A 13,652-nucleotide genomic window follows, 5' to 3' on the forward strand; every position below is an offset into this window, starting at 1 on the left:
ATATCGATTAAAAATAATCGGTACTGTCGCATTATCGATGTGTAAGATATTTCTCCAATCCATGGGTATTCTTGCAATTTATAATTTGTATATTTTTGCAATAAATTAAATTGGTATTTTAGACATTCTTTAAGTTTCACTCAAAACATGGTCAATTGAGGCACTACAGCTAAAACAAAACGAGCTAACAACATATATACGCTTGTATGTATATACCAATCACTATGCCTTATGATAATTATTTATTCCTCCACGATACATATGTATGTATATTCCTTACTACTGAATAGCCATTTACGCTTTGGGTCTTACAAAAAATAAACTTCAAATCCTGCGAAAAGCTTCTCTACCTATGTACATATGTATTGAATATATGTATATATTTAAAATTGCTGAAACTTATAGCTGCTTCAAATGACAGCTATAAAAGGAAATGCATTTCTGTTCCGTTAAAATACATAGTCTTCATATTTTATTAACAGGTATAACTGTACATTACTGATGAATTGTACTGTTTTGTTCATTATTTATAACATAGAGAGATGATCTTATAAACGCATCACTGGTTTCTACAAATCCATCCAAATGAGTCCACAAGAACCAAAAAGCCAGAGCACCGAGCAAAATCTTGCTGACCCAATCCAATATGTATAAGCGCCGAAGAACTTTTCTGGCATGTGGAAGAGTAGCAGCACTCTCGCCTAGAATGTATGTCCGCATGCCCACAATGTAATTGCTGATGTAACGCTCCCAATTTACTTGGCTAACAGAAGTATCAAATATATGCTGGTCCGTTAGGCTTAACTTGTTGCTCATCTCCTGAAATCTATCATTTATGAAAACCCAGTCTTTTGTTGTATAGTATTGGAGTAACTTCAACCCAGTGGAAATTCTTTTTTGTATTTTCACCAAGCTGTAATGAGAAAAAAATAACACCATTTAGCATATCGTGCCTTACATGACATCTTAAGTTGACTTACAAGGGTTTTTGACCAAAAACCATTAGCCAAAAGTCGATGAAATATGCAGGCAAATAGTGAAAGAATATAACACATAAGAGGTGATGGTAATAGTTTTTCTTAATAGAACCACCAGGATACCAAAGTGCAAAACTAAGAGGTGTCTCGTAAAAAAACTTGCGTCCAGTCTCAATGCTTTCACCCCATGACATCAACGCCTTACTAGTGATGCACAAATTGCAAAACTGCACCTGATTGGATTTTAAATTGTCGTTGCCTCTTCGGTAGCCACAGAGTATCATGCCATTGATCGCTTTGTCTACCGGGATAACCGTTGAGCGATAGTTTGGATTGCAGTGCATCGATCGAATTACGCCTCGTGCCGCTCCAATCATTAATCCTGTGGATACAAAAATCATGTAATACAATATAAAATATAATATGTAATACAATTTACCTGTGGGCCCATTAACACCCTCTATCCAGCCTGGAAGTGGCTCCTGAATGGCCGCGGTCACTAAAATGAGTGTAATAAATAAATTAATAAGTTCGGAAGAACTTATATGGAAGTACAATGAGTTTACCCTCCTACGTACCAATTGAAGGTCTTGCTATAATTATGGGAAGCTTTTTGTTGTATCTGCAAATTAGATCCTCCGACAGCGCCTTGCTATAAGCGTATGTATTGGGCAAGCCATTTAACAATCTGCTGAAAGTAGTGCAAACATACTGTAGTACATTCGAATAGTTAAAAGGTCGTGATGATGAAGTTGGAGCGATTAATAACCAACGTACGTAGGTGTTATTTCAGCCAGAGCGGCATCATCCATTGTGTCCACCATTTCGATAATGGCAAAGGGATTCTGTGGCGCCGGGTAGGCACGTTCTTCCAGCACACTTTCGTTGCATTGACAGTACGAGGTGGAAACATGAACCAGTGCCTGCAGATTCTTCATCTTTTCTGCCAGGCGAAGCAATTTCAGAGTGCCGGCAACGTTCATGCGCACCATTGGCCGCAAAGGCTGGTCAAAGCGCACATTGGCTGCACAATGAAAAACCACTTCAACAGTCGACGATAGTGTGTTAATATTGTCGGCACTTAGGCCAAGATCCGGCTCGAGTACGTCCCCTTTTACGACGTGCACCTTATTGACAATATCGGGATTTGTTTCTAAGAGCTGGTTGAAGATCTGTAAATTACATGTAATTGGAATCAGTGGGTCATTAATGTTTAACTATGGCATTTTATTATTATACAAGTACTTGGTAAGCCACTCTACTTCACGCCATTCACATGCCAGAGAAGATATAAAAGCTATTTTGGTTTATATTTGTTACGTGTAATAAAATTTACTCATTTGAGTCGCTCTGTAGTTAGAGGTTAGAATCGCTTTATAAACACAAACCATAGCTGTGAAGACAAATCTGTGTCACGATAAAATGAGTAGTCATTGCAATTTTGGGATTTTGACTAATAATGATTACCTTGGCTTATAAATGTTGGCAGCTTGTGTGCTTGGCCCATGCAATTTGAAAACAGCAACTGTATGTACAGATTTACATACATAGGAATATGTATGAATGTTATTACAATCGTCATCATGTACAATAAACGTTTGTCTTTTTTATTGCTGTGACCATTAACTATTTTTTGGAAGGATCGATGCACTCATTTGTCAAGTAACACTTTAATAGTGCTACATACATACATATGAAGATATGGCATACCAAATGCTATATGTTCATGAATGATAACGATGTCCCCGGTGTGTTTCGAACATCATTTGGATATTGATGACGCAATTATTGTACACAAATAGCAATTATTAGGTCCACATTAGTAAATAGGATTTGGTTCTTCTCTCTGTACCCGAAGCGGTATAACGGCCTGTACAAAGTACACCTAATTCTATTTTTATACGGTAGATTGGTTTCATAAACAACCGTGTACAAAAGACATTGATCATATGCAAAAATAGGTGATTGGTTCCTTATCTCTAAAGAAATATACATACATATATGCAAATATATATCAAAATCGTGTAAAAAAAATACACGGTCAGAATTAGGTGTATGTAACAGGGAGAAGGAAACATTTCCGACCCCATAATATATATTTCATATATTTATTCTTAATTAGAAGAGACAAATCGATATAGCCGTGGACAGTATTGACGCAATTATGTAAGGCGACGGGCAAGGCGGGAAGAAATAGAATTTTGTGGTGATGATATGCTAATTATTAACTTAAAGCAGCTTAATCAAATATATTGCACTATTTCCGGTAGACCTCACTGGGCCGTTCGAGCTTTGTCAAACACTAAAATTCTTGCAGCACCTATCTCCAAGCAATGGTGTCATACACATAATTATACCTTTTAATGTATTCCACCATGCTTTAGTTATACAGCTTTAAGCCGAGCTCTTACTTTGTACATGGTATTTAACGAAGCTAACTGAATAGTGAAGTACCTTATTATTCATCTCAGATAATGAGTCAGCTTTTAATAAATTTCCTTATTCAGGTAACTGCAAAGAATTTTAATTATTCCAATTAAAGAATATTTCTAATTACTTTGTGTATTTTACCTTTCGAAGTAAACTATCGAGGTAACAATTGTTGCACCTGCCACACCACATTATGCATTCAACTGTATTACGTGCATCAGTTTACCAGCTCAAAGAATATATCGAATTAAACTATAAAAGCTGTGAGAATTTTGAGATGGCCGAGTTAATTGTATACTAATTAATTTGAACTATACATTTGAAAAGGGAAGAAATATGAAAGTACGTAATGAGATATTGGTAATTATGTATGAACTATATATGAAAACTGTGTTCTACCTATTCAATTAGCCATTGAATATAATACATAATTTGATTTGTTTTTCATTGATTTATTTTGTGCTTAGAGCTTAATAGTTATAGTACAAATTTAAAGCTTACCACACATTTAAAGTACTGCTCCCTCCGCACACTCGCAGCAATATCTTTTTTTGAGCGAATTAGTAAGTAGATCGCCTTGAGTTCCCCGCAACTGCGCAGCAGCTTCTCTACCAAAACTTTGCCCATGAATCCAGTGGCGCCAGTGACAAGTATTGTCTTTCCAGCATACCATTTGGCAACATCAGACTCTCCACAGTCCGCCCCGCACTCCAATATCTCCATGTTGTCTGTTAGTGGGCTGTAAGTGGCAAAAACAACAAACATTTACCTCATTACACCATAGGAGTATACTCTACTATCTTGTGCTCACTCAGTTACACAGTCACACACAACACACACACACACACACATTTGTTTGTCTGACCTACTGGCCAAACATTCTTTTTCAATGTCAAACCTTACGAAACACGAAGACAACAACAAAGAGGCCACAGCCGCAGCCGTTAATGTTGACTAAGCGTAATTGGCATAGCTACTTAATGTTAGCGAGTTTGCGCAGAGAAGGGGCTTTTAAGTTTATTTGACTTAATTTGTTCCGATCTCACTCATCTAACTTTATTGCGTTGTGTGGGTAAAAATAAGTACTTACCAACAAATGTAGAGAGGGGGAAGGCAAATTGGTGCAAATGGGTTTTGTAACGCATGCTGGAATTTATTATGCTTTGAGCATAGCCTTAAAAAAGTTCAACTTAAACAAAAAACAAGTGGAAAAGCTAATACTACTTATAAATTAAAATAATCAATTAAAATCTCTGCACTGTGTAGAATATAGTAATTAGAGAAATGTAAAATAAATTTAAAAATTAAAAAAAAAATAACGAAATTGTAATATTACAAAAAAATGTTTGATCGATTATATATCCTTGGGTACCTCCACTGTGTATTTCATGTGCATACAGATTATAATAATTTCCTACCACAGTCTTAAATCGATCCACATGAAACTTTGCCGGACCACAGACATCAAATAAAGTTATTGGGTCCCAATTGCATATCATATTTTTGTCATATTTACTTGTAATTATTATGCACCATTTATAGGTCGAGAATAATGACTATGGATTTATCGAAAGAATACGAGGCGTAGCAGACACAATGCATGTCCTCCTCTAATACAAGTTTCGCAGGACAATGCTAAGCCAGCAACTGTTGTTGCTACTTCTTTGGTTCAATTAAACGTATCCACCAGATTTAAAGTTGAAGAAGTACACCAAAAATAAAACATCTATTTTATGATGGTGCTATTTTTTTGGGCTATCGTGCCTAGAACACAATCTCCTTTGGCTTATATCGGATCAAATAGAATTAGATATTAGTGTACCTACTAACAACTACATCTAACAATTGAGCCCGTTTAAACTGCAAATTGTCTTCCCACGCAACTACCGATGTTGCTGAATAAGTCAACAATGGAACTAGGTTTTCGCATAATTAACAAATTTAAACAATGGTCAGCCTCTCTCGTCAATTAAAGCATTTGCACAGCTTGTCTTATTTACTCTGTATTTTTACTGATTTTTGTTTACCACGTTAACTTGCCTTCGCATTTGTAAATTGTATAACAAAACACCGGTGTCTAATTGTTTAATGCAATTGTTTACTAATTTGTATGTTTCAAAACAAGCATTATTACGAGATTTAGGATGGCAGCTACTTAACCAAAATATTATCGTTTATGCACTCGCGTTGTTAAGTTAACGCCAACAACTAGACTTAAAGTTAAACTCAACTTGAAACTCACTTCCTTACTTAGATGGCTAGCTCAGATGACGACGGTATGCGAAAATCTTTCGAATCGATTCAGTTGAATTCTCAGCGGCGACTGAAGTGTAAACGAGGAATTGGCTCTAAGATATACTCAACTGTAGAGGAAATTAGTTGCAGTCGGCCCGCTTCGTGACAACACTCTCGTAAGTTTATGCGAACCCGAAAGCCGTTGCCGAGTCCGAGTCCGAGTGACCGTTCATTTGGTCAGCCAGGCTGCTTTATGGTGGGATGGGGAATGGGAGATGGGTTGGGGTGGGGTGATTTCGTTTGCTTTGTTTTCCAGGTACCACTGTCCCTACCGCTTGGATCTATCCACAGACATACGAGCAAGCCCGCTGTTGATCTGACCGCAGTGAGCGCGCGTAAAAGATCAAGTATGGACGAAGTTGAAAATAAACAAGATCTATGTACACACATATATACTCGTAAGCACGGTTACGCCAATATTGGCTGGCAAGGGCAGTAGCCAAAGTTATTTTTGCCTTTTATTCTTTCATGTGGTTGACGATGGAGGCGACATGACCTAAAAAGTCCCCAAAAAGGACAGACACAAAACGGCAATAAAGTTGCAAGGCCAGCCGGTCTTTTATTTTTTGAAATGCAAGTCATCGATGTAAGGCAGCTACACTTGCCTGTCTGTAACTGCAATTATACCACAAAAGTTTTTATACATACATATATAGGTATTTGTAGGTAGTGCCAAATCATATACTCTTGTGCATATGTAAGATGAATTTTGATGCAAAATTTTGGAACCTGTTTTACAACAAAGAAAGCCCAACCACAATAGTTGTAATACTAGTCGCTCTTGTTGCAGTCTGCCATCACTGGCGCTGCCTGAGAGCAAATGAAACTGACCAGAAACAGGATCAGTTTTAGTTTTTTGTTTTGCAACGCAGCCGCAAACAATTTCGTAACGACCTTGAAACTCTTTAACAGCTACAGTTGTTGTTGTTGTGCTCTGAGGGCCCCCATTTGACTTTGACAGTTCAAAATTCGTTCGTTATTGTATAACAATTTTGCAGGCCATTGCCCAATTCATACATAACGCACTCTAATTGATTCTGTAAACTATGAGCGCTATATATATTGTCTGTGCTTAGAATTCTCACTAAGTCGTGAATAACTTATTATTTCTTTGGCAAATCGTCATCTGTTGTAAAATTACGTATTTCTAAAAAAATTCCCACAATATGACGCGAAATTACTACCTATAAGTGGCAGTTTTGAGGGATTTGTCACTCCCATTATTATTACACCATATCGAAACTTTGGTAACTATTACTATAACTGTATGCATGTAAGTATATTTGAATATATTTACATGTGCATTGGATAATGCTAAACAGGTAATTAAAAAGCTGTAATTGAATTTCAGCTTTTGAGTTATGATACTTTTAATTAACAAATACGTACATAGTACAGTGTGCAGTCACCAACAAGTATTTAAATGTTTTCTCAAATATATTACGGAAAGAAAAAGTGCACACTGGCTTGGAAATGGCTTAAAACTTCATGTCCAGGCAAACATGCACATTTTAACCAAGTTTTCATCTAACAATCTTAACTTTTCACCAACAACAAAAAATTAACATTTAACCCTTCGTATGTCTGAGATGCATATCTGCAACAATGTATTTGCAAAGTTTCTATTTGATGTAGTTCTACACATTTTATTTGTAGAGTATTACACTGAAATAAGCTTTTGAATTGAAATTATGATCACTTTTAGCGCCAATTGTGTGATTCGTGGGATACAAGCAAATTAGAGGATTTTTGTATTAATTTTTTTTTGAATATTTAAAGTACAACTAAAAATGCGATAAATGTGGGGTCGCATTAAGCTTTAATAAAATGAATAATTTGTTTTTAAAATTTTCATTTACAGACATTTTTTGACAAGAGAAACAACTTTAATGTAAAAATAAAACACTTCGTTCTTTTTTGTAAAACAATATACAAAATCAAAAAATTTCAAAAAACCACAAAAACACGTATATTTTTATTTTTTCTTTTCTATCTAATGGAAAAACCCGCATTGAAATCATTGAATATTATGACGCACTATTTCGCATTAAAATGGAACTGAGTTGGATTTGTTAAAGTTTTTTCATTGATCATATGAATAAATTATTTTTTAAATGCATCGTGCATTATTAACAATTTTAATTTTTTGGCCCCTCCCTTTGGTAAAAGCTGCGTAGGCCCTTGCCTGCCAATCTCTTCATATAATCAATTGCAAAATGTAATTGTAAAAATGGTTTATATCGGAAGAATATGCATATATACTTGGTGGGTTCCTGCTACGCCTCCTTCTGTGTGTTACATGCATTAGAACAAAACTAGTAAATTGTGAAAGTTGTACACTAAATCGGCCTCCCCTTTGTAAAAAGTGCATACGCCCTTGCCCGAAAACCGTATGTACCTTTAAAAATGGCCAAGTTTACAACAACTATTGCATTTCCTATCAAAATCGCATGACAGAAAAAGCGTTATCGTTTAGGTTTGGCTAATAAGAAGCATAGAAAAGTATGCGCAATATGGTGAATATGTTAACAAACTACGCGCGGGTCATATTTCACCTCGCCCACCTTTACGGGAACCAATTCACCACAAACAAAAATATTGCGAGCAATTCGTGTGCGTCCGCCAGTCAGTCGGCTATTGAACATCGTACGAATGAATTTGAATTAGAAGGCGTTCCCGTTTTGGTTTTTTTTCGTGAACCAAATTTTTCATGCTTCTGCCATAAAAAAAGTTCAAACACACTTAGACATAAACACAACATCATTGTTGTTACGTCTGGTCTGGAATTTGTGGAATTTGTATTCTGCGGATTAGCGTAAATTTGCTAAAAATATTTGAAAGGAAATCGGGCAACGACATTGTAAACATGCAGGTTTTAATAGCCGAATCGAATATGGCAAATAGTTTTGCTGCTGAAGATCTTACAAGTACGAGTCGCATTAAGATTAACAGCTCATATAAAGAGCACGGGTGCATCCGGAAACAAAGGTGAGTTACCCGCAATTTACATTTTCGTGCATAATTACTCGTATATACTCGAAATTCACATCGAGCAGAACTATATGCTTGTTAGAACTATCTACTTATGTATGTAGGTATTACTTCTGATTGTTTTACTTCAGTGAGTTTCGACATCGATTTATTTATAGAGCCTGAACTTAAGGTTTTTTTATTAAGCGTCTAATGTTGCAGCTAATTTATATTCCAGTTGGTATATAAGTATTAATCAGTTAAAAGTTTCGATCATAAAATTTGTTTAATTATGAGTTTTTAATGTCCACAGGGTAAATTAAATTATTAATTTTGATATTTGTTGCTTGTCTACTAAGTTCTCTAGATAGATGTTTTTCAGTCTAGGTTGAATTTTGAATCACGCTCAAAACCAGAGCTGTCATACATAGCTTCTATAGATTTAAAGACACTCCTTTCTATAGGTTAACATGACGATACTTATGATTTATCATCTGAATATGACAGTATGGTGAGTTCCAAGCATTATCTCAAAATTATCGAAATTATCTTAGGGCATCATCTGGGATTCAGTTAGTGACCAGCATAAAAGCAATTTTTCAAAGATGTCACAAAACTAATAAAATATAAAATATAATAATAATGTACAGAGCAAAGTTAAGGAGGTTCTAAGGACGGAAGCTAAAGTTGTAGAAAGTTAACAAAACCTAATCTTTCTTTCACTTTCTCATGCAACAAAGAACTTGCATACCTAGTCATACAAAATTGTTTTATGAATGAATTTACGTTATGCTTACAAATATGTATAAGGCAAATTGCCAACAACTCTTAGCGCTTAGAGAATAGACAGTTTAAATATGCAGGTATTTTTGTATTCTACCTTTTTGACAATCAACGAGTATGACTGTGACTCTGACAATTGTACACAAGGACGCATGAAATGTATAAATAAATCGGCAAACATTATCAGAAAACAAAGGTATGCTGGCTTCTATTTATATTAGAAGAAGAATATTAGCTAAGAACAAGTCATTGTGACTAACTAAATATTTGACCTTGTACAGGTGGCAGAACGAGGAATTTGGCAGGGGCTTTCTTTACAGCATCGCATTTAGACTTTTTATGATTGGTCGAATATAAGTACATACTTGTATGTATTTATAAAAATTCCTACGATGATTTCGAAGATTTTTCATCTGATGCATTCAGCGACCCAATAAAAAATACACATAAAAACATTTTTAAATGTAGGTTTCAGTCCATTTAGCCTATTTCCGTTTAGTATCATCTGATTTGACAAGCAAATTTATAAGCTAAATTCTTTAGCCCATCAAAACAAAATATTTTAATATATTGTACAACAAAATGGAATCACAAGATGTTATTGTTTTTTACAGTCGCTCATAGGCACTCAAAATAATATCATTGAACTCTGTATACGTACACATAATACTATATGGTACACACACATATGAATGTATAGATATAGTAGTCGCACAAAATATTTTAATTTGAGGAAAATATTTGTCGGCTGCGGAGGTAGAGCATCGGCCTGCTAGATGGGGCTGCTGCAAGTAGTCGATGATTAATATTGGCAAACAGCCAGCGGAATTCGCATTATTATTTAATGATAGAGAAATGCCTATAAAATATATTATTTTAAGAATAGCGCTACTTCTTTTATACTCTGTACTCGGGAATAGAGGGTGTATAAGAAAATTGAAATATCAAAAAAATGTGACAGGCTGAAGGTGTGCAAAAGCCCATGAATATCTTCACATATAACATTAAGAAATCAATTAGACACGTCCGTCTGTCTGTCCGTATGCGCCCCGGTAACATATGCACGATTAAAGATGGGGACACCAAACAGGTATATAGACTTAGCTTTTCCATTGAAAGACCAAGTTTAATATTGTTGTTTTTGATTTATATATTTTAAGCAAGTTTTGTATTGAGATTTTGTGCCTCGACCTAATATGATGTCCCAACTAAATCGGTGCAATATATTTAATATTGTTTAATACGATATCGGAAGAGCAAAGCAGCTACAGGATATACCATAGTCGGATTTGCATGACTTTTCCTTCTCCTCGATATAAATATTTGCATACCTTACTAAATTTGAATTGAGGTTGATGTTTCTGTAGATAAAAGCGGGAAATTAAAGTTAATAATAATTTTTAAGGTATTTGGCTTTGGATTGTCACTATATAGTATATAGTCTAAAGGCTTCTGTGCTGCCAATTTGTGCTCCCATGAAAGTATGCATGTTCGTACATTGTTTTTTTTATTGAATATACTATACATACACAATTATTCAGGTGAAATATTTTCTATTTTATTTAAACAGCTTCAACGATCATTTACAGAATCGTGTATGCTAGGTAAGACATTGGGCAGAAATAAAATATTGCCCAAATAAAACTGATGCGCAGTTTAAAAATTAAAACAAAACGGCGCGAATAATGTTTTAAATTGTTTTCGTCGGGGCTCTTGTTTACCTGCTACAAATTCTGTTCTATTTTAATTTTTCACATTTTTAAGTCTTCACTCAAAATACTAATAATAAACAAAATGTAGATGCCATACCGATAAACAATGACGTAGATTTTTGAAAATATACTTTAAAAGAAAATATGCTGCCAGTTTATATATTTACGCAGTTTAAATATCTTTTTCTTAAATCGGATTATTCATACTCGGATTATTCATCCTCATCCTGCAGGACGTTCGTCATACACATACTTAGTACGTCAAAGACGGAAAATAATTCTTTTTTGAAAAATATATGTAAATAAAATGATTGATGTTTGAATATAATGATCTTAAATCACATTGAGCATATTTGGTAATAACCTCCGATGGAAGCCTTACTCTCGGAATGGTTATAAACGCTAAGGTAGACCCTACTATGTATTATATAAATTTTAAATATTTTGGTTTTTTGCATATCACGAACCAAAAATGAAAATAATTTTTTTCATTATCATTATTTTCCCAATTTTTGTCATACATTTTACAAATTGAAGTCCATTTATTTATTATAAAGGCATTCCATCTATTGTTAAGAAATTTCTTTCATTCATGGTTACAATGTTGACAGATCGCTCGTCACATTGCAAAATTTGTCCGTTCATTTATAAAATCAAATATTAAATACAAATTTCCTTCGAAATACCATACATACTATGTAAATTGGAAATTTTGTAAATTGCAGTGCTGTTTATCGTTCGCGGTTACTTTCGCCGCTAAGTTTCTTACCTCAGCGACAGTTTTATATATGTATGCTCATATTTATATGTCGTTCATAATAATAGCGCACCAGCCCAGAATGCTTTCACTCAGACTAATTTTTTCTGGGACTTCAGGGTCATATTTTGTTGTCAAAAATTTAGCAACAATAAAATCATTTTTCGTTTTTCGCCAGTTCTGGTAAATTATGAGCTTACACAACAATTTTTAATAATTATTTTTAAAGTTTTGTTGCACACTGTTATACGAAGAAGCTCCATTTGCCGTAAATCCTCACCGTAATCGATTAAAGCCTTCAATTTCACGAAACAAATTGACGCATTTGGCCTAAGACAGCATTATTGTTTCCATGCTATAAACGATTAAGTATCTGTACGACAAGTCTAATTCAGTTTAACTTAGCTCGACTGTTCATAGAAATTTGTTGGTGTTTTGTTTAAATTCGAATTTTAAAGCGATAGAAATTAAAGATAAGGTTCAAAGCTTTCTCAGCTTGCTAACTTGTTTGAGTTCTCCAATTCTAATGGCTCCTAGCTGAAAAGCTGCAACAATTAATACAAGACATATATACACGAGTATATATGTTCATACAAATGCGAAATAATATTTGAAAATTTGAAGCATAAAACAAGTTTTGAATAAACGCGAAAACATTCCATCAAACCCTAATGTTATATGTACTTAGCAATTGTATAAAATCTGATCAAAGCTATTTTTAATAACGTAATTGATTTCTTCTTATTATTACAGTTCGGTAACTCATTCCAAAGCTGGGAGCGAACAAACTTTTCCAGGTGTATCCCGCCTGACGCCAACGCTATATTTATGTGGAGCCGCGGCAGTGCCCGAACAACTTGGACAGTTGGGCGTTCGACTCGTTGTAAACGTAGCACCCGAGCTCCCAGACACTCCCCTGCCTAGAGATGATCCTCCACTGTACCTTCGTATAAATGTGCAAGACCGCTCGGAGGTCGATTTTTTGAAATATTTTAATGAAGTAGCCGATCTAATTGAGGAAGTGCGTCGCACTGGTGGGAGCTCTCTTGTTCATTGCGTGGCGGGTGTCAGCCGTTCCGCATCACTCTGTTTGGCATATCTAATGAAGCATGGCGGCATGAGTCTACGTGACGCCTACACACATGTGAAGTCCATTCGTCCACAAGTACGACCTAATTCTGGATTTTTTCAACAACTGCGTGAATTCGAAGTGCAGTTGCGTGGCGTCAGTTCAGTCGAAATGATTTATTTCGCATCTTTGGACAAGGAGATACCCGATGTCTTGGAGCCAGAATATAGATCCATGGAAGACTTTTATAAACGGTATCGAAACGCGCTTAAGAAACGCTAAAATCATGTTTGCGGTAAATTGTAGTACGTTTGTGATAAGTGGAATTAAATATATAAGTATGTATATATGTATGTATGTATATGTAACTGGCATAATGTTTTAGAAGTAAAACCTATTAGTTCGTAAATGTTCATTGCTGAAATATACTTTTACGATATGATTCACTGTTCACTATTTTTATTTTGACTACGCTCCAGTTTGGAAGTTGGATTATCGGCATACAGTTGAATACAAACAATATTAAGGTTATTACTCTCCTGTCAAACAGAAAATATACATACATATGTATATGAATGGTTCAATATCATCGTTAATCGTGTTCAGATATTCCGATTTGAGCTCCAGGAATTTAGAATCAATATCAGTATGCAAGAATA

The 13,652-nt window shown here is 35.0% G+C and overlaps 2 protein-coding genes across 2 annotated transcripts; one reads left to right on the forward strand and one right to left on the reverse strand.

The window, feature by feature from the left end:
* Positions 1 to 495: 495 nt before the first annotated feature.
* On the reverse strand, positions 496 to 5,695 carry LOC115620985 (putative fatty acyl-CoA reductase CG5065). Its single transcript, XM_030514505.1, has 7 exons — positions 5,650 to 5,695; positions 3,909 to 4,146; positions 1,755 to 2,149; positions 1,556 to 1,665; positions 1,417 to 1,476; positions 981 to 1,359; positions 496 to 913 (listed from the first exon to the last, which is right to left on the reverse strand). Exons 2-7 carry the CDS (start codon positions 4,128 to 4,130, stop codon positions 496 to 498), a joined length of 1,584 nt encoding a protein of 527 aa, XP_030370365.1. The 5' UTR covers positions 4,131 to 4,146; positions 5,650 to 5,695.
* A 2,718-nt stretch (positions 5,696 to 8,413) lies between these two features.
* LOC115621453 (dual specificity protein phosphatase 18) lies at positions 8,414 to 13,439 on the forward strand. Its single transcript, XM_030515107.1, has 2 exons — positions 8,414 to 8,690; positions 12,678 to 13,439. The coding sequence occupies exons 1-2, from the start codon at positions 8,569 to 8,571 to the stop codon at positions 13,273 to 13,275; spliced, it is 720 nt and encodes a 239-aa protein (XP_030370967.1). The 5' UTR covers positions 8,414 to 8,568; the 3' UTR covers positions 13,276 to 13,439.
* The last annotated feature ends 213 nt before the right edge of the window (positions 13,440 to 13,652 follow it).

Source organism: Scaptodrosophila lebanonensis, unplaced genomic scaffold, assembly GCF_003285725.1.
Source record: "Scaptodrosophila lebanonensis strain 11010-0011.00,11010-0021.00 unplaced genomic scaffold, SlebRS2 tig00000024-arrow-pilon, whole genome shotgun sequence".
NCBI classification, from domain to species: domain Eukaryota; kingdom Metazoa; phylum Arthropoda; class Insecta; order Diptera; family Drosophilidae; genus Scaptodrosophila; species Scaptodrosophila lebanonensis.

Excerpts from the sequence above, each read along its gene's own strand:
- LOC115620985 (XM_030514505.1), bottom strand. The coding sequence starts at position 4,130 with ATGGAGATATTGGAGTGCGGGGCGGACTGTGGAGAGTCTGATGTTGCC. Across the intron at positions 2,150-3,908 it reads AGCAGTACTTTAAATGTGTG|ATCTTCAACCAGCTCTTAGA; the intron begins GTAAGCTTTAAA and ends TGTAATTTACAG. Across the intron at positions 1,666-1,754 it reads CTGGCTGAAATAACACCTAC|ATTGTTAAATGGCTTGCCCA; the intron begins GTACGTTGGTTA and ends TACTTTCAGCAG.
- LOC115621453 (XM_030515107.1), top strand. The coding sequence starts at position 8,569 with ATGCAGGTTTTAATAGCCGAATCGAATATGGCAAATAGTTTTGCTGCT. Across the intron at positions 8,691-12,677 it reads GGGTGCATCCGGAAACAAAG|TTCGGTAACTCATTCCAAAG; the intron begins GTGAGTTACCCG and ends TTATTATTACAG.